We start from the raw sequence: 21,698 nt of genomic DNA, 5'->3' as shown, positions 1-21,698 counted from the left end.
TACTATCTCTTCTTTCAGTTAGTCTTGACGAAGGGTTTCGGCCTGAAACGTCAACTGTACCTCTTCTTATAGATGCTGCCTGGCCTGCCGCGTTCACCAGCATTTTTTGTGTGTGTTGCTTGAATTTCCAGCATCTGCAGATTTCCTCGTGTTTGCGTTTTTAATTTGTTAATACATTAGTTTGAATCTTTTCTTATACAATTCATGGTTCCAATTGAATATATAATATGGAAAATAATAAAATATTATCAAAACTGAATCATAAAAAGTAAAGCAAAATTGTTTTTTTAGCAAAACAACGTATTTTATGAGAGATTAAAAATTCGTATCTCATATCCTCCTTATCCCATTAACCCATGAATTGACAACTTTTGATACTCCTAACATTCTCAGTATAATCTCACATTTCGAGATGCCAGCCGTTGACATTACTCATGTGTGCAATCCCACACCCAAACCTATACATTCAAAAATGGGGATGTTAAGGCTACAGGTCCTGCTGACCATGTTGGTGCCTTGAGTGTAAGGTGAGGAATGGAATAATTGATATGCATATATTGTGGTTTTTACCAATGTGGCAGAAAGTTAGGACATTAACTTCTAATGGATGACTGGGTTACATGTTTGTAAAGTACATTTGATAGTCAATGCTTGTAACCATTTTAGAGTGCTTTCAGTTTAAATTAAAGTTCAAAGTAAATTTATTATTAAAATATATATATGTCACCATATACAACCCTGAGATTTGTTTTCTTGTGGGCATACTCAGTAAATCCAATAAACCTTAATAGAATCAATGAAGGGCAACTTGTGTGCAAAAGTCAACACACTGTACAAATACAAAAGGAAAAAAAGGAAATAATATAAATAATTAAGGAATAAATATCGGGAACGTGAGATGAAGAGTCCTTAAAGTAAGGTTGTGGGAATTGTTTGGTGATGGATTGAGTGAAGTTATCCTCTGTGGTTCAAGAGGCTGATGGTTGAAGTGTAATATCTGTTCCTAAACCTAGTAGTGTGACTCCTGAGGCTTCTATACCACCTTCCTGAAGGCAGCAGCGAGAAGAGAGCATGACCTGTGTGATGTGGTTCCCTGATGATTGATGCTGCTTTCCTGCAACAATTCTCCCTGTAGATGTGCTCAATAGTAGGGAGGGCTTTACGTGTGATGGTCTAGGCCATATCCACAATATTTTGTAGGGCTTTCTGTTCAAGAGCATAAATCTTTTCATACCTGTCTGTGGAACTGCCAGTCAATATACTGTCCACTACACATCTATAGAAGTTTATCAAAGTTTTGGATGTGATGCTGAATATTCAAAATCTTGTAAGTAGAGGCACAGCAATGCTTCCTTTGTAATCACAGTTATGTGCTAGGCCCAGGACAGATCCTCTGAAATCATTACACTGAGGAAGCATTTTTTCAAATTTCTTTTTGCATTATTTCACCATACTGTTTAGTGACTTTGATTAAGTCAGTTAACTTCGCATGGCTATAAAGTTTATTAAATAGTAAATTGCTTTGTGCAGCAGGAACAATGCGCATTGTTATGACTCTGCTTGTTAATACTGAATTTGGCAAAATGCTGTGTTATACATGGCTTAATATCACAGAATATCATTCATTGTTACATTTCATTTGTCTAATTTATTTAAACTGAAGAAATATGACTAATCTGGTACAGAATGATGTCCAGTAATTCAATATTATTCATTGAAACATCTTGTAATCTTGGGATTAAAAAAAAAATTGTGTCTGGCTTCCTTCTTATCCTTTTTAGACCATGAGGTGGAAACCTTTGAAGCGACTGACGAGTTCAGTTTAATGCCTGACCTTGAGCTGCCAGTCACTGATATTCCTAATGTGAGCAGTCCCATCCCAGAACATGAGCATGCTAAGATAAGAAATACTGAAGTTCCAGGTACCTTCAACAATATTTGTACCTTCAGACTTGTGTTAAAATGACAGAAATACAAGGTACATGCAGCAAGTGCTATGCCCTGCTTTAACAGCTGTGAGTGTTTGGGTTACGTGTGTGCAAAGCATTTGTGGTTGTGCATGCATAATATCACTTTCAGCTCATTCAATGTTGTATCACTGCGTTTATGACATAAGCAATCCATTCCACACCTATATTTTGTGTGTTTACTGTATTTTTGTTGGATTTGTGTGTGCATATTCCATTGAATTCACATGCAGCTTAGATGCAAATGTGTTGTCTGCTGATCAGGGCTGCTTTGGTGAGAAAGTTAGTGAACAGTAATTAGAATTCATGTATTGGAAATGATGTCACTACATGATCTTTTTCTTAGCATTAATCATTTAGAATAGTGTTTCATTAGTCACCATTTTCTGTTATCCATAGGTCAGTATATTAAAATTATTATTGGTTGTATAATTCATGATAAATTCAATGTTAAAATAACAGAACAATTGTAGTACATGCTACAATATAATGATGTCCAGTATTATAGTTTATGTTCATCAGAATTCTTTTACTGAGTTAATAGGATTTTGTATTTGGAGTTCAACTCTTGTTAACTCCAGTTGTAATTGACATTCTCCGTATGTGCATAGGAATCTCTTGATATGAATTTACAAAGATAGAGCTTTCTGACACCCTGGGTACTCCTGGCAGAATATGTGAATACACAAAATCAATTATTAGAAACCGCACATGACATTGTGCACTTGTATAACAACAACATAGGACAGTTTCCAAAATGCCCTGCAAACAACACAATCACCCACTGCTCATTAATTCAATGGTTATACAGTTCATTTCTGTCTAAAATGTGATTGACAAGTTTGTGCTCTGCCTTGCTTTCAGTTTGTAGCAAAAACCATAAGAAATAGGTTCCTCCTCATTTCATGGAATTTTTGGACGCTGCTTCATACTGTTGGGATATGTAGGCAGCACATCTATTTTGTGAAGTTTAAAGGCTTTGCTTAGCTGTAAAGTGTTTGTCAAATTGAGTGCTGATAAAGGGTCTCAACCCAAAATGTTGACTGTTTGCTCTTTTCCATAGATGCTGCCTAGCCTTCTAGAGTTCCTCCAGCATTTTGTGTGTGTTGCTTGGATTTTCTCGTGCTTGGTTTGCAGATTTTTTCATGTTTCTGTCAAATTGTTGTGCTTGATTTGATGTGGAGTGATGTATAAAATTAACATAACTATTTTATTGAAAATAACAATACTACATGGTCTTATATAAATTGCTGTGAAATTTCTGAGGTATTTGTTTTGAACATTTAAGGGTTAAGTTTGGTTGCTAGAATTGACTACGTGCAAGAATGTTAGTGATGATGTACTAAACTGCGCGTACACTCCTGTCTTGACTTTGCTGGTATTGAATGTTGAACGTTGTGTTCACCCTGCAAGCAGCACAATCAACCATTACAATATATATGGTTTCATCTTGTTTGAAATGTAAATTCCAATACATGGTGTGTGCTTACATTTGAATTCTTTATTAGTGTTACAACAATCCATACTTATAATGTCACAGTAGATGCTTTTCAGCAATATTGGTACATGAGCATATTGAATGGTGAAAGGCCTTGATGGAATTGGCATGGAGAGGATGCTTCCTATGGTACGAGAGTCTAAGACCAGCAGACACAGCCTCAGGATAGAGTGGCGTCCTTTTAGAAAGGAGATGAGGAAGAATTTCTTTAGCTAGAGAGTGGATGCCAGGTATTTATGTATATTTAAAGCAGGAGTTAATAGATTCTTGATTGGGCAGGGCATGAAGGATTATGGGGAGAAGGCAGAAAATTGGGGCTGAGAAGAAATTTGGATCACCCAATCGAAATAGTGGAGCAGACTCGATGGGCCAAATGACCTAATTCTGCTCCTATATTTTATGGTCTTATGGTCTTATCATCTTATGAATGTCTGGTAAGAGAAAGAAGACATTCATTTGTGGACTGCTGTATCTTTTTATTTTCAACATTGTTTAACTGAAAAATTATTCTTCTTTCCTGCAAAACTCAACAATGCCTATTTCTGGGTGATTTTGTGTCCCTTTAATAAGTTTGCTGGGCAGGATCGGAGAGTTGTAGAATGAGGAAGCTGGTGATTGCATTTGTGATCAACATGAGATTTACGTGTCAGTCACACATGTGGGAACATGACTTCTGAGGTAATACTTCTGGAATATTCTGAGGAAGCTTAATTTGCCCTGAGGCCAGTCATAGTTGAATAGCAGTGGGGCAACAATATCTTCATAACTCAGCTTGATATGGACTCTTTATTTCCTTTTGATATTTTCCAATCCCACTCCTTTCCCTCAATCCATACCATCACGTGGCAGCACCACAGCAAATGACTTGAGACCCCCTCCCCCCCCCCCCCAGGCTTCTATTCGCTCTCACTTGTCAGTCTGATCTCAGGCACAGATCCATTTAGCTGTCCCCACTCATCACAACAGGTAGGGAAATGCATATTTCCTGCAATTTTGTGTAGTATTTCTGTGGTCTTTATTCTCATTATACTTTTCCACTGAGTTTCTGGATGGGCTGCAGATTGTCAATAGGTTCAATAGGTACATTTAATGTCAGAGAAATGTATACAATATACATCCTGAAATTCTTTTTCTTTACAAACACCCATGAAAACAGAGGAGTGCCCCAAAGAATGAATGACAGTTAGAACCCCAAAGCCCCCCGCTAGCTCCCCTCTCGCACGCACAGGCAATGAACCCCCCCCCCATTCCCCACCAGTAAAAAGCATCAGAGCCCTCCACCAAACACTCAAGTGTGCAGCAAACATCAATAAAGACACAGACTTGCAGTACCCCAAAGACTACTCGTTTACCCAGTAATTTGACATACAACATTCTGTCTCTCTCTCCCTAATAAGAGGAAATGTCTTGAGCAATGTGACAGAAAGCTAGGACATTAACTTCTAATGGATGGCTGGGTTGTAAAGTGCATTTGATAGTCAATGCATGTAACCATTTTTGAGTTCAAAGTAAATTTATTGTTGATGTACATATATGTCACTATACACAACCCAGCGATCTGTTTCCTTCTGGGTATTCTCAGTAAATCTAATACTGTAACCATAATAGAATCAATGAAAGGCAACCTGTGTGCAAAAGTCAGCAGACTGTACAAATACAAAAGAAAAAAAGGAAATAATATAAAAAATAAGCAATAATTATGGAGCACATGAGATGAAGAGCCCTTAAAGCCTGTAGGTTGTAGGAACTGTTCTGTGATGGGGAAAGTGAAGTTATCCCCTCTGTTTCAAGAGCCTGATGTTTGGGGGGTAATAGCTGTTCCTGAAGCCCGTGCTGATGTGACTCCTGAGGTTCCTGTACCACCTTCCTGATGACAGCAGTAAGAAGAGAGCATGAACTGGATGGTAGGTGTCCTGATGATGGATGCTGCTTTCCTCTGACAGTGCTCCCTGTAGATGTGCTCAATGATAGATAGGGAGGGCTTTACCCATGATGGACTGGGCCATATCCATAGCATTTTGTAGGATTTTCCGTTCAGGGGCATTGGTGTTTCTATACCAAGCTGTGATGCAGCTAGTTAATATACTCTCCAATACACATCTATAGATGTTTTTCAAAGTTTTAGATGTCCGGCTGAATCTTAGTATAGGCACTATCATGCTTTGTTTGTAAATTCAGTTAGGTGCTAGGCCCAAGATAGATCCTTATGACACCATGGAGGCACTTCTCCAAATCTCTTTTTGTATTATTTCACCATACTGTTTAGTGATTTTGATGATAAATTTTCAGTTTACTTCTCATGCTATAAAGTTTATTGAAGAGTAAGTTGCTTTGTGTAGCAGGAACAATGTAGTGTTCTATGGTTCTGTGGTTCTAATGCATGCTGTCATGTAACTGAACTGGGCAAAATGCTGTGTTATACATTGGTTAATATCATAGAATATCATTCATTGTTACATTCATTTGTCTAATTTATTTTAATTGAAGAAATATGATTAATCTGGTTCATAATGATGTTCAATAATTCAATATTATTCATTTTTACATCCTGTAATCTTGGGATAAACAGAATTTTGTGTTGGGCTTCCTTCTTATCCTTTTTAGACTATGAGGTGGAAACCTCTGAAGCGACTGACGAGTTCAGTTTAATGCCTGACCTTGAGCTGCCAGTCACTGATATTCCTAATGTGAGCAGTCCCATCCCAGAACATGAGCATGCTAAGATAAGAAATACTGAAGTTCCAGGTACCTTCAACAATATTTGTACCTTCAGATTTGTGTAAAAATGACAGAAATACAAGGTACATGCAGCAAGTGCTATGCCCTGCTTTAACAGCTGTGAGTGTTTGGGTTATGTGTGTGCAAAGCATTTGTGGTTGTGCATGCACAATATCACTTTCAGCTCATTCAGTATTGTATCACTGCGTTTATGACATGAGCAATCCATTCCACACCTATATTTTGTATGTTTACTGTATTTTTGTTGGATTCGTGTCTGCATATTCCATTGAATTCACATACAGCTTAGATGCAATTGTGTTGTCTGCTGATCAGGGCTGTTTTTGGTGAGAAAGTTAGTGAACAGTAATTAGAATTCATGTATTATAAATGATGTCACTACATGATCTTTTTATTGTCATAAATCACTTAGAATAGTGTTTAAATAATTAGTCATCACTTTCTGTTATCCATAGGTCAGTATATTAAAATTATTATTGGTTGTATACATGATAAATTCTGTGTTAAAATAATAAGGCTATTGTAGTACATGCTACAATATAATGATGTCCAGTATTATAGTTTATGTTCATCAGAATTCTACAGGCATTAATTTAATTAATAAGTAGGATTTTGTAGTTGGAGTTCAACTCTTGTTAACTCCAGTTTATTTTTGGCAACATAATTGACATTCTCAATATGTGCACAGAAATCTCCCGATATGAATTTACTGAGATGGAGCTTTCTGACACTCTAGGTACTTCTGGCAGAATATGCGAATATACAAAATCAATTATTAGAAACCGCACATGACATTGTGCACTTGTGTAACAGCAATATAGGACACTTTCCAAAATGCCCTGCAAACAATGCAATCACTCGCTGCTCATTTATAATTCTTTGTAGTTCTTTTCTGTCGAAAATGTGTTTAACAAGTCTATGCAACGCCTTGCTTTCAATTTGTTGCAAAAACCATAAGAAATATGCTGCTCCTCATTTCATGGAATTTTTTGGACACTGCTTATCACTGTTGGGATATGTAGGCAACACATCTCTTTTGAGAAGCTTCGAGGCTACATTTGGCTGTGAAGTGTTTGTCAAATTAAGTCCTGATGAAGGGTCTCAACCCAAAACGTCGACTGTTTACTCTTTTTCATAGCTGTTGCCTGGCCTGCTGAGTTCCTCTAGCACTTTGTGTGTGTTGCTTGGATTTTCAGCATGTGCAAATTTTCTTATGTTTGTGTCAAATTGTTATATGTGATTTGCTATGTGTGATGGATAAAATAAATGTAACTGTTTTTTTGAAAGTAACAGAACTGCATGTTTCGACTGTCTTGCATAAATTAGTGTGAAATTTCTGAAGAAATTGTTTGGAACATTTAAGGAGAAGGTTAACTATGGTTGCTAGAATTGTCTAGGTGCAAGAATGTTGGCGAAGTTTTATTTAACTGTCATGCTCTCAGTTTTCTTGACTTTGCTACTGTTAAATGTTAGAAGTTGTGTTCATCCTGCAAGCAACTCAATCACCCCCTATATTATACATGGTTTAGTCTTGTTTGGAACATAAATGCCAATGCATGATGTGTAGTTACATTTGAATCCATTACTTGTAGTACAACAATGCATTTTTATAATGTCACGTCAGAAGCAGTTCCAAATGTTGGTACATGAACCTATTGAATGGTGAAAGGTCTTGACAGAGTGGATGTGAAGAGCATGTTTCCTATGATAGGAGAGTCTCAGACCAGAGGACACAGCCTCACAACAGAGGGGCATCCTTTTAGAATGGAGCTGAGGAGGAATTTATTTAACCAGAGAGTGGAGAATCTGGAATTCATTATCACAGGCAACTATGGATGCTAATTCTTTATGTACGTTTAAGACTGAGGTTGATAGATTCTTGATTGGTCAGGGCATGAAGGGATATGGGGAGAAGGCTGAAGATTGGCCTGAGAGGAAATTTGGATCAGCCAGTTGAAATAGCGGTGTAGACTCAATGTCCCAAATAACCTAATTCTGTTCCTATGTCTTATGGTCTTATGAATATCTGATAAGAGAGAGAAGACAAGCATTTGCAGACTGCTGGGTACTTTATTTTCAACATTGTGTGACTGAAATATTCTTTTTTCCTACAAAACTCCACAATGGTTATTGCTGGGTGATTTTGTTTCAGTCTGGTAAGTTTGCTGGGCAGGATCAGAGGGTTGTAGAATGGGGAAGATAGTGTTGCATTTGTGATCAACATGTGATTTATATGTCAGTCACACATGTGGTAACGTGATTTCTGATGTCATACTTCTGGAATATTTTGAGGGTGTTTAATTTGCCCTGAGGCAAGTCGTAGTTGAATAGCAGCAGGGCGACAATCTTCATAACTCAGCTGAATAAGCACCCTTTATTTCCTTTTGATCTTATGCCATCCCACTTCTTTCCACCAATCCATACCATCACATGGCAGCACCACACCAAATGACTTGAGACTCTCTTGGCCTTCTGTTCACTCTCACTTGTCAGTCTGATCTCAGGCTCAGATCCATTTAGCTGCCCCACTCATCACAACAGGTAGGGAACTGTCAATCGACTGCATATTTCCTGCAATTTTATGCACAATATTTCTCTGATCTTTACTCTCACTATACTTTTACACTGAGTTCCTAGATGGGCTGCAGATTATCAGCCAATCATGGCCATGATTTTGTGATGATTATTCAGTGATTTTAAACTATTGATATAGGGGAAACAGTAAATGGCACAAGGTTAACAAACCACTCAAAGTAATTTGATACTATGTTAGTTTGAAACTTTTGTTATGCAATTCAGGGTTCCAATTGAATATGTAATATGGAAAAAATTAAAATATTACCAAAACTTAATTATATCCAGTAAAACAAAATGATCTTTTTACCAAAACAACATGATGTTTCATGAGAGATTAAAAGTTTGTATCTGGCTCCCTCCTTATCCCATCAACCCACAAAGTGACAGCATACTCAGTATAATCTCACATTTCAAGATGCCAGCCGCTGACATTACTCATGTGGCAATCCCACACCCAAACCTATACATTCAATAACAAGAATGTTAAGGCTACAGGTCCTGCTGACCATGTTGGTGCCTTGAGTGTAAAGTGAAGAATGGAGTAATTGATATGCATATATTGTGGTTTTTACCAATGTGGCCGAAAGTTAGGACATTAACTGCTAATGGATGGCTGGGTTACATGTTTGTAAAGTGCATTTGATAGTCAATGCAGGTAACTATTTTAGTGGTTCCACAGTTTAAATTGGAGTTCAAAGTAAATTTATTGTTGAAATATATATAAAATTAAATAAGCAATAAATATCGAGATCATGAGATGAATGGTCCTTATAAGTAAGTCCATAGGTTGTAGGAACAGTTTAGTGATGAGGCAAATGAAGTTGAGTGAAGTTATCCCCTCTGTTTCAAGAGCCTAATGGTTGAGGGGTAACAATTGTTCCTGAAGTCCATGCTGGTGTGAATCCTGAAGCTCCTGTGCCTCCTTCCTCATGGCAATAGCAAGAAGAGAGCATGACCTGGGTAGTAGAGGGTCCTGATGATGGATCTATTTCTAGATGTGCTCAATGGTGGAGAGTGCTTTACCTGTGATGGACAGGGCCACATCCACTATATTTTGTAGGATATTCCATTCAAGGACATTGCTGTTTCCATACCAGGCTGTGATGCAGCCGGTCAATATATTCTCCACTATCGAAGTTTGTCAAAATTTAAGATGTCATACTGAATCTTCGCAATCTCTTAGGGAAACAGAGGTGCTGCCGTGCTGTATTTGTAATATCAGTTATGTGCTGATCCTCTAAAATCATTATACCAAGGATGCATTTTTTAAAGCTCATTTTGTATTACTTCACCAGACTGTTTAGTGACCTTGATGATAAATTGTCAATTAACTTTTCATGACTATAAAGTTTACTGAAGAGTAAATTGTTTTGTGTAGCAAAAACAATACATGTTGTTATGCCTCTGGCTGTTAATACTGAATTTAGCAAAATGCTCTGTTACACATTAGTTAATATCATAGGATATCGTTTGTGGTTACATTTTATTTATCTAATTTATTTAAATTGAAGAAATATGACTAATCTGGTTTATAATGATGTTCAGTAATTCAGTATTATTCATTTTAACATCCTGTAATCTTGGGATAAACAGAATTTTGTGTTGGGCTTCCTTCTTATCCTTTTTAGACCAAGAGGTGGAAACCTCTGAAGCGACTGACAAGTTCAGTTTAATGCCTGACCTTGAGCTGCCAGTCACTGATATTCCTAATGTGAGCAGTCCCATCCCAGAACATGAGCATGCTAAGATAAGGAATACTGAAGTTCCAGGTACCTTCAACAATATTTGTACCTTCAGATTTGTGTTAAAATGACAGAAATACAAGGTACATGCAGCAAGTGCTATGCCCTGCTTTAACAGCTGTGAGTGTTTGGGTTATGTGTGTGCAAAGCATTTGTGGTTGTGCATGCACAATATCACTTTCAGTTCATTCAGTATTGTATCACTGCGCTTATGACATGAGCAATCCATTCCACACCTATATTTTGTGTGTTTACTGTATTTTTGTTGGATTTGTGTGTGCATATTCCATTGAATTCACATTCACCTTAGATACAAATGTGTTGTTTGCTGATCAGGGCTGTTTCGGTTAGAAAGTTATTGAATGGTAATTAGGATTCATGTATTGGAAATGATGTCACTACATGATCTTTTTCTTCCCATTAATCATTTAGAATAGTGTTTAATTAATTGGTCACCATTTTCTGTTATCCATAGGTCTGTATATTAAAATTATTATTGGTTGTATAATTCATGATAAATTCAATGTTAAAATAACAGAACAAATGTAGTATATGCTACAATATAATGATGTCCAGTATTATAGTTTATGTTCATTAGAATTCTACAGGATTCATTTACTGAATAAATAGGATTTTGTATTTGCAGTTCAACTCTTGTTAGCCCCAGTTTATTTTTGACATAATTGACATTCTCCGTATGTGCATAGGAATCTCCTGATATGAATTTACTAAGATGGAGCTTTCTGACACTCTGGGTACTCCTGGCAGAATATGTGACTATACAAAATCAATTACAGTGTTAGCAACTGCACATGACATTGTGCACTTGTGTAACAACAATATAGGACACTTTCCAAAATGCCCTGCAAACAACACAATCACTCACTGCTCATTTATAATTCTTTTGTTGCACAGTTAATTTCTGTCAAAAACGTGTTTGACAAGTCTGTGCAATGCCTTGCTTTCAATTTATTGCAAAAACCATAAGAAATAGGCTTTCAGTACACTGGATGAACTCAGCAGCTCAGGCAGCATCAGTTAGAAACAATGAGTCGACGTTTCGGGCCGGAACCCTTTGTCAGGACTGAAGAATGAAAGATGGGAAGGATTTGAAGAATGCTTGTAGCTTCAGTTGAAGGACCAGTAATTTGAAAGACAAAGGGTTGGGGGAGGGGAAGCATTGATGTCATAGCCCTGAAAACAATGGGTAGTAGAAGAAGGAGGCGGAACCATGAGGGAGCTGGGGGAGGGGGTAGAGTGAAATAGGCTGCTCCTTGTTTCAAGGAATTTTTGGACACTGCTTATCACTGTTGGGATATGTAGGCAACTCATCTATTTTGAGAAGCTTAGAGGCTATGTTTGGCTGTAAAGTGTTTGTCAAATTGAGTCCTGATGAAGGGTCTCAACCTGAAATGTTGACTCTTTACTCTTTTCCGTAGATGCTGCCTTGCCTGCTGAGTTCCTCTAGCACTTTTTGTGTGTTGCTTGGATTTTCAGCATGTGCAAATTTCCGTATGTTTGTGTCAAATTGTTATATGTGATTTGCTATGGTGTGATGGACAAAATAAACGTATCTGTTTTCTTGAAAGTAGCAGAACTGCATGGATCAACTGTCCTGCATAAATTAGTGTGAAATTTTTAAAGTAAGTGTTCTGAACATTTAAAGAGAGGGTTAACTTTGGTTGCTAGAATTGACTATTGCAAGAATGTTGGCGATGTTTTATTTCACTGCGCACATTCACTTGCCTTGACTTTGCTAGTATCGAATGTTGGAAGTTGTGTTCACCCTGCAAGCAGCACAGTCACCCCCTACATTATACATCGTGTTTGAAATGTAAATTCCAATGCATGATGCACGGTTACATTTGAATCCATTACTTGTGTTACAACAATGCATTGTTATGTCACAGTTCAGAATGTTGGTACATGAACCTATTGAATGGTACACTTTGGAAGGACGAACTCCAAGGCAGAGTACAAAGTAAATGGCAGGATACTTGGTAGTGTGGAGGAGCAGAGGGATCTCGGGGTACATGTCCACAGATCCCTGAAAGTTGCCTCACAGGTGGATAGGGTAGTTAAGAAAGCTTATGGGGTGTTAGCTTTCATAAGTTGAGGGATAGAGTTTAAGAGTCGCGATGTAATGATGCAGCTCTATAAAACTCTGGTTAGGCCACACTTGGAGTACTGTGTCCAGTTCTGGTCACCTCACTATAGGAAGGATGTGTAAGCATTGGAAAGGGTGCAGAGGAGATTTACCAGGATGCTGCCTAGTTTAGAAAGTATGCATTATGATCAGAGATTAAGGGAGCTAGGGCTTTACTCTTTGGAGAGAAGGAGGATGAGAGGAGACATGATGGAGGTATACAAGATAGTAAGAGGAATAGATAAAGTAGACAGCCAGCACCTCTTCCCCAGGACACCACTGCTCAATACAAGAGGACATGGCTTTAAGGTAAGGGGTGGGAAGTTCAAGGGGGATATTAGAGGAAGGTTTTTTACTCAGAGAGTGGTTGGTGCGTGGAATGCACTGCCTGAGTCAGTGGTGGAGGCAGATACACTAGTGAAGTTTAAGAGACTACTAGACAGGTATATGGAGGAATTTAAGGTGGGGGCTTCTAGGGGAGGCAGGGTTTGAGGGTCGGCACAACATTGTGGGCTGAAGGGCCTGTACTGTGCTGTACTATTCTATGATCTATGTAAAAGGCCTTGACAGAGTAGATGTTAAGAGGATGCTTTCTATGGTAGGAGAGTCTAAGACCGGAGGACACAGCCTCACAATAGAGGGATATCCTCTTAGAGTAGTGGTGAGGAGGAATTTCTTTAGCTGGAGAATGGAGAATCTGTGGAATTCTTTATCACAGGCCAAGTCTTTATGTATATTTAAGGCAGAGGTTGATAGACTGTTGATTGGGAGGGCATGAAAGGATATGGGAAGAAGACAGAAGACTGCGTCTGAGAGGAAGTTTGGATTAGCCAATAGAAATGGTGGAGCAGACTCGTTTGGCCAAATAACCTAATTCTGCTCCTATATGTTATGGTCTTATGGTCTTTTGAATGTCTAGTAAGAGAGTAAATATCTAGCAAGCTGCTGGGCTTGTGTTATTTTCAACACTGTGCAACTGAGTAATTCTTTTTTCCTGCAAAACTCAACAATGGCTATTTCCAAGTGATTTTGTGTCAGTCTAGTACGTTTGCTGGGCAGGACTGGAGAGGTGTAAAAAAGGGAAGACGGGGTTGCACTTGTGATCAACGTGATTTATATGTCAGTCACAAACGTGATAACATGATTTCAGAGGTAATACTTCTGGAATATTCTGAGGGAGCTTAAGTTGTCCTGAGGCCAGCCGTAGATGAGTATCAGCAGGGCAACAATCTTCATAACTCAGCTGAATTAGCACCCTTTATTTCCATCCCACTCCTTTCCACCAATCCATACCATCACATGGCAACACCACACCAAATGACTTGAGACTCTCTTGGCCTTCTGTTCACTCTCACTTGTCAGTCTGATCTCAGGCGCAGATCCATTTAGCTGCCCCCATTCATCACAACAGGCAGGGAACTGTCAATCGACTGCATATTTCCTGCAATTTCATGCACAGTATTTCTCTGATCTTTATTCTCATTATACTTTTACACTGAGTTCCTAGATGGACAGGGCCCTATCCACTATATTTTGTAGGATATTCCATTCAAGGACATTGCTGTTTCCATACCAGGCTGTGATGCAGCCGGTCAATATATTCTCCACTATCGAAGTTGTCAAAGTTTAAGATGTCATGCTGAATCTTCGCAATCTCTTAAGGAAGCAGAGGTGCACTGCTGTGCTGTATTTGTAATTTCAGTTATGTGCTGATCCTCTAAAATAATTATACCAAGGATGCATTTTTTAAAGCTCATTTTGTATTACTTCACCGGACTGTTCAGTGACCTTGATGATAAATTGCCAATTAACTTTTCATGACTATAAAGTTTATTGAAGAGTAAATTGTTTTGTGTAGCAAAAACAATGCATGTTGTTATGCCTCTGCCTGTTAATACTGAATTTAGCAAAATGTGGTTATACATTAGTTAATATCATGGAATATCATTTGTGATTACATTTCATTTGTCTAATTTATTCTAATTGAAGAAATATGACTGATCTGGTTCATAATGATGTTCAGTAATTCAAAATTATTCATTGAAACGTAATCTTGGGATAAACAGAATTTTTGTGTTCGCCTTCCTTCTTATCCTTTTTAGACCATGAGGTAGAAATCTCTGAAGCGACTGACGAGTTCAGTTTAATGCCTGACCTTGAGCTGCCAGTCACTGATATTCCTAATGTGAGCAGTCCCATCCCAGAACATGAGCATGCTAAGATAAGAAATACTGAAGTTCCAGGTACCTTCAACAATATTTGTACCTTCAGACTTGTGTTAAAATGACAGAAATACAAGGTACATGCAGCAAGTGCTATGCCCTGCTTTAACAGCTGTGAGTGTTTGGGTTATGTGTGTGCAAAGCATTTGTGGTTGTGCATGCACAATATCACTTTCAGCTCATTCAGTGTTGTATCACTGCGTTTTTGACATGAGCAATCCATTCCACACCTATATTTTGTGTGTTTACTGTATTTTTGTTGGATTTGTGTGTGCATATTCCATTGAATTCACATACAGCTTAGATGCAAATGTGCTGTCTGCTGATCAGGGCTGTTTTGGTTAGAAAGTTATTGAATGGTAATTAGAATTCATGTATCGGAAATATGTCATTACATGATCTTTTTCTTCACATGAATCATTTAGAATAGTGCCTAATTAGTTCATCACCACTTTCTGTTATCCATAGGTCAGTATATTAAAAATTATTATTGGTTGTATAAATTCATGATAAATCCAATGTTAAAATAATAAAACCAATTGTAGTACATGCTATATTATAATGATGTTCAGTATTATAGTTTATGTTCATCAGAGTTCTACAGGATTCATTTACTGAATGAATAAGATTTTGTATTTGGAGTTCAACTCTTGTTAGCTCCAGTTTATTTTTGACATTGTAATTGACATTCTCCATATGTGCATAGGAATCTTCTGATATGAATTTACTAAGATGGAGCTTTCTAATGTTCTGGGTACTCCTGGCAGAATATGTGAATATACAAAATCAACTATTAGAAAATGCAAATGACATTGTGCACTTGTGTAACAACAATATAGGACACTTTCCAAAATGCCCTGCAGACAACACAATCACTCACTGCTCATTTATAATTCTTTGGTTACACAGTTAATTTCTGTCTAAAATGTGTTTGACAAGTCTGTGCCCTGCCTTGCTTTCAGTTTGTTGCAAAAAACATATGATATATGTTGCTCCTCATTTCACAAATTTTTGGACACTGCTTATCATTGTTGGGATATGTAGGCAGCACATCTATTTTGAGAAGCTTGGAGGCTATGCTTGTCTGTAAAGTGTTTATCAAATTGTGTCCTGATGAAGGGTCTTGACCCGAAATGTTGACTATACTCTTTTCCATAGATGCTGCCTGGCCTGCTAGAGTTTCTCCAGCATTTTGTGTGTGTTGCTCGGATTTCCAGCGGCTGCGGATTTTCTCATGTTTGTGTCACATTGTTATGCCTGATATGATTTGCCATGTTGTGATGGATAAAATAAACTTGACTGTTTTATTGAAAATAACAATGCTGCATGGACAGTCTGTCTTATATAAATTGCTGTGAAATTTCTGAAGTATTTGTTCTGGACATTTAAGGAGCAGGATAACTATGGTTGCTAGAATTGACTTTTGCAAGAATGTTGACGATGTTTTATCTTAACTGCGTGCTCCCGCATTCAATATTTTACTGGTATTGCATGTTGCAAGTTGTGTTCATCCTGCAAGCAACACAATCAACCTCCACAATATATATTGGTTCGTCTTGTTTGAAATGTAAATTCCAATACATGGGTGTGTGCTTACATTTGAATTCTTTACTAGTGTTACAACATTCTATGGTTATTATGCCACAGTGGATGCAGGGTGTTTTTATTTTCAACATTGTGCAATTGAAAAAATCTTTTTTCCTGCAAATCTCAGCAATGACTGTTTCTGGGTCATTTTGTGTCACAGTAATAAGTTTGCTGGGCAGGATTGGAGGTTTGGAGAATGGGGAAGCTGGTGTTGTATTTGTGATCAACATGATTTACATGTCAGTCACACATGTGGTAATATGATTTCTGAGCCAATACTTTTGGAATATTCTGAGGGAGCTTAATTTGTCCTGAGGCCAGTCATAGTTCAATAGCAGCAGGGCAACAATCTTCATAACTCAGCTCGATAAGGACCCTTTATTTCCTTTTGATTGTTTGCCATTCCACTCCTTTCCCCCAGGCCAACGGGATATATATGGACTTTTGCTGGTCCTTTGACAAGGTCTTGCATGGCAGGCTAGTCTAAAAGGATTAAATACATGGGATTCAAGGTGTAGTGGCAAACTGGATCCAAAATTAGCTTAGTGAAAGGATGCAGGGAGGTGGAGGATCGTGGGAGAGTGTTGTTACTCTGACTGGAGACTATAACCAGCGTTGTACCATAGGGATCATTGCTGGGGATCTATAGAGACTTTTGTTGTGTGTCATATATAATCATCTTGGATGAGAATCTCTCTGGCCCGATAAGTAGGTTGGCTGATGACCCACAAATAATCGTATAAGAGTAGAGGTTAACTGGCCTAAACAAGGCAAAAGGAATCAAAAGATGACATGGTTGGCGTAGACAAGGTGTGTCAAAGGCCCTGTTTCTGTGTCTGACTATGGCTCTTATCACCTTCCATTTACAGTATTGTAAAAATTATGCATTTTACAAAATGCCTCAAACTCCTTCATTATACAGATTGAAATGAAATCACTGCACAAATTCCAGCATACAGACCGCTCGTCAGGCACTCTGGACCAGCTCAGAAGCAGGTGAAAACCTGGCCAGCAGGAGCCATCTCTGCTCTTCAAGACTGCTTTGAACACACTGCCTGGCACATGTTTAGGGAGGCTGCAACCGATGGCGACTCCACCAACCTAGAGGAGTACACAGCATCAGTGACTAGCTACATCAGCAAGTGCATTGATGATGTCACTGTGGCCAAGGCCATCACTACACGTGCTAACTAGTAACCATGGATGACGGTGGATGTGCGTGCGCTGCTTAGGACCCGTGACTCTGCCTTCAGAGCAGGCGACAAGGCAGCCCTAACAACAGCGAGGGCCAAACTGTCCCGGGGCATCAGAGAAGCAAAGTGTGCACACGCCCAGCGAATCCACAGCCACTTCCAGGACAGCGGCAACACGCGGAGCATGCGGAAGGGCATTCAGGCCATCACCAACGACAGGACAACACTACCTGTCTGTGCTGGTGATGCCTCCCTCCCAGATGCGTTGAACAACTTCTATGCTCGTTTTGAGGCGGAAAGTGACGTGGCGGCGAGGAAAACCACCCCTTTTCCAAGCGACCAGGTGTTGTGTCTTACCGTGGCTGATGCGAGGAGAACCCTGTGCAGGGTCAACCCACGGAAGGCTGCTGGACCAGACAATATTCCTGGCAGAGTGCTTAGAGAATGTGCAGACCAGCTAGCAGATACTCTCACTGACATCTTGAACATCTCCCTGAGAGGCACCATCATTCCTAGGTGCTTCAAGGCCGCCACTATCATCCCCGTGCCAAAGAAGTCTTCAATGTCCTGCCTCAACGACTACCGTCCTGTTGCACTCACATCATCATCATGAAGTGTTTTGAGAGGCTTGTCATGAGGCACATCAAGACCCTGCTGCCCCCCTCACTGGACCCCCTGCAGTTCACGTACCGTCCCAACCGTTCAACAGACGATGCCATTGCCATCACCCTCCACCTGGCCTTAACCCACCTGGACAAAAAAGACACGTACGTTCGAATGCTGTTCATAGACTTCAGTTCAGCATTCAACACAATCGTTCCTCAGAAACTGATTGGAAAGCTGAGCCTACTGGGCCTGAACACCTCCCTCTGCAACTGGATCCTAGACTTCCTGACTGGGAGACCTCAGTCAGTCCGGATTGGAAGCAGCATCTCCAACACCATCACACTGAGCACGGGGGCCCCCCCAGGGCTGTGTGCTTAGTCCGCTGCTGTTCACTCTGCTGACCCGTGACTGTGCTGCAACACACAGCTCGAACCACATCATCAAGTTTGCTGATGACATAACCGTGGTGGGTCTTATCAGCAAGAATGATAAGTCAGCATACAGAGAGGAGGTGCAGCGGATAACGGACTGGTGCAGAACGAACAACCTGTCTCTGAATGTGAACAAAACAAAAGAGATGGTTGTTGACTTCAGGAGGACACGAAGCAACCACTCTCCGCTGAACGTCAACAACTCCATAGAGATCGTTAAGAGCACTAAATTTCTTGGTGTTCACCCGGCGGAGAATCTCACCTGGTCCCTCAACACCAGCTCCAAAGCAAAGAAAGCCCAGCAACGTATCTACTTTCTGCAAAGGCTGAGAAAAGTCCATCTCCCACCACCCCCCCCCCATCCTCACCACATTCTACATAAGTTGTATTGAGAGCATCCTGAGCAGCTGCATTACTGCCTGGTTTGGAAATTTCGCCATCGCGGATCGCAAGAACCTGCAGTGGATATTGAGGTCAGCTGAGAAGATCATCGGGGTCTCTCTTCCCACCATTACAGACATTTACACCACACACTGCATCTGTAAAGCTAACAGCATTATGAAGGACCCCACGCACTCCTCATACAAACTTTTCTCCCTCCTGCCATCTGGGAAAAGGCGCCGACGCATTCGGGCTGTCACGACCAGACTATGTAACAGTTTCTTCGCCCAAGCCATCAGACTCCTCAATTCCCAGAGCCTCAACTGACACCAATCTACTGCCCTCTACTGTGCCTATTGTCTTGTTTATTATTTATTGTAATGCCTGCACTGTTTTGTGCACTTTATACAGTCCTGAGTAGGTCTGTAGTCTAGTGTAGTTTTTGTGTTGTTTTTACGTAGTTCAGTGTAGTTTTTGTATTGTTTCATGTAGCACCATGGTCCTGAAAAACATTGTCTCATTTTTACTATGTACTGTACCAGCAGTTATGGTCAAAATGACAATAAAAAGTGAATTGACTTGAATGGTTTTAGAGAAATGTATGAGGAAGCATAATTCTTTTGGATTAGACAGTGACATTTATGAATCACACATACAACCATCCTTATGTTTTTGACTTGATTGATTTCATTTAGTTTATTTGTTATCTGTTACATGAACTTTTAATATTTAATTACCCAGTCCAACACATGTTTTTGGTACAGGAGAGAAAATGTCAAAAAGCTAGAATACAGGCTCTCTGTAAATAATGACAATGGAAAAAAGACTTTGTATTCATTCACATCTCACATCCAGCATTTACATGAACTCTATCAGAATCAGATTTATTATCACCGGCATGTGACAAGAAATTTGTTAACTTAGCAGCAGCAGTTCAATGCAATACATAATCTAGCAGAGAGAAAATAATAATAAATAAACAAGTAAATCAATTACGTATAATGAATAGATTTTTTAAAATGTGCAAAAACAGAAATACTGTTTATTTTTTATTTTAAAAAGTGAGGTAGTGTCCAAAGATTCAATGTCAATTTATGAATTGGATGGCAGAGGGGAAGAAGTTGTTCATGAATCACTGAGTGTGTGACTTCAGGCTTCTGTACCTCCTACCTGATGGTAACAGTGAGAAAAGGGCATGCCCTGGGTGCTGGAGATCCTTAATAATAGACACTGCCTTTCTGAGACACTGCTCGCTGAAGGTGTCCTGGGTATTTTGTAGGCTAGTACCCAAGATGGAGCTGGCTAGATTTACACCCTTCTGCAGCTGCTTTCGGTCCTGTGCAGTAGCCCCTCCGTACCAGACAGCGATGCAGCCTGTCAGAATGCTCTCCACAGTACAAATATTGAAGTTTTTGAGTGTATTTGTTGACATGCCAAATCTCTTCAAACTCCTAATAAAGTATAGCTGCTGTCTTGCCTTTATAACCACATCGATATATTGGGACCAGGTTAGATCCTCAGAGATCTTGACACCCAGGTACTTGAAGCTGCTCACTCTCTCCATTTTTGATCCCTCTATGAGGATTGGTATGTGTTCCTTTGTCTTACCCTTCCTGAAGTCCACAATTAGCTCTTTAATCTTACTGACGTTGAGTGCCACATTGTTGCTGTGGCACCACACCGCTAGTTGGCATATCTCACTCCTGTATGCTCTCTTTTCACCATCTGATTCTACCAACAATGGTTGTATCGTCAGCTGTCTGTCTAACATGTTAAGTACATCTATTTGTTATTTAAAGTCATAGAATTTGTTGTGTTCTTTATATTTATACATACCGTGGGTTACTAATAAGGAATCATATTCTGGAAGACATAGAACTTTTATCTACAGCAACAACCAAACCACGTTTCTTACAGTACCATGTTCTCGATCATTCTATCATTTCTGCGCATGCTCAGAACTCTTTCCAATCATGTTCTGACACGTCATATCACCACATCTTCCTTTCCTTAAAAAGAAAAACAATTAGCAACATTAACCAAAGCAAATGCATAATTTATCAAGTCTCTATCAGTCTCTCTGGGGGTTTACGAACACGAGTAGACCTTCTGAGTGGTTCACACAGTTCTTGTGTTTTATTGTTACTTCCATGTTTTGTCTGGTCTGCATCAGTTAACTGAAACTCTGAAGTTGGCTCTTTCTTGAGGTTTTTGCAATTTCTTCCTAACACTGTTCCTTCTTCTGTTTGGACCATGTATGATCTGGGTTGTACTTCTTCAAGTACTGTAGCTTTTTGTGTCCATGTGTTCATTTTGTCTTGTATCCTTACTTCATCTCCTTGGTGTAGTTCAGGTAAAGGACAAGAACATCTGTCCAAGTATGTTTTCTGCATTGCTTTGTGTTCATCTTTCCATCTTTTCATGTTCACCTTCCTCTGTTTTCAGAAGGCTCTCATCTATTGGCAGATTGGATCTCAAACGGCATCCCATCAAGAGCTGAGCAGGTGAAAATCCACATTCAAGTGGAGTACTGCGATAGGCTAACAAAGCTTCATAAAAATCACCTCCACTATCTTTTGCTTTGTGCATCAGTTTCTTGATAATTCCTA

General features: G+C 39.3%; 1 protein-coding gene across 5 annotated transcripts in view; it reads left to right on the top strand.

The window, feature by feature from the left end:
- The window catches only part of LOC140198922 (uncharacterized), a 332,378-nt gene that overhangs the window by 194,465 nt on the left and 116,215 nt on the right, over positions 1–21,698 (top strand). For 2 of the 5 annotated variants that reach the window (XM_072260174.1, XM_072260173.1), the window contains exons 32-35: positions 1,782–1,922; positions 6,070–6,210; positions 10,410–10,550; positions 14,772–14,912. The exons of 2 other annotated variants lie outside the window; for them this stretch is intronic. In XM_072260174.1, the coding sequence (XP_072116275.1) occupies positions 1,782–1,922; positions 6,070–6,210; positions 10,410–10,550; positions 14,772–14,912 (564 nt within the window). The remainder of the gene's footprint in view (positions 1–1,781; positions 1,923–6,069; positions 6,211–10,409; positions 10,551–14,771; positions 14,913–21,698) is intronic. One more of the 5 variants, XM_072260175.1, reaches the window with a different exon arrangement.

This window comes from Mobula birostris, chromosome 6 (genome assembly GCF_030028105.1).
Source record: "Mobula birostris isolate sMobBir1 chromosome 6, sMobBir1.hap1, whole genome shotgun sequence".
NCBI classification, from domain to species: Eukaryota; Metazoa; Chordata; class Chondrichthyes; order Myliobatiformes; family Myliobatidae; genus Mobula; species Mobula birostris.
The sequence above is the reverse complement of the archived record's forward strand: the minus strand, read 5'-3'. Positions and strand labels throughout refer to the sequence as shown.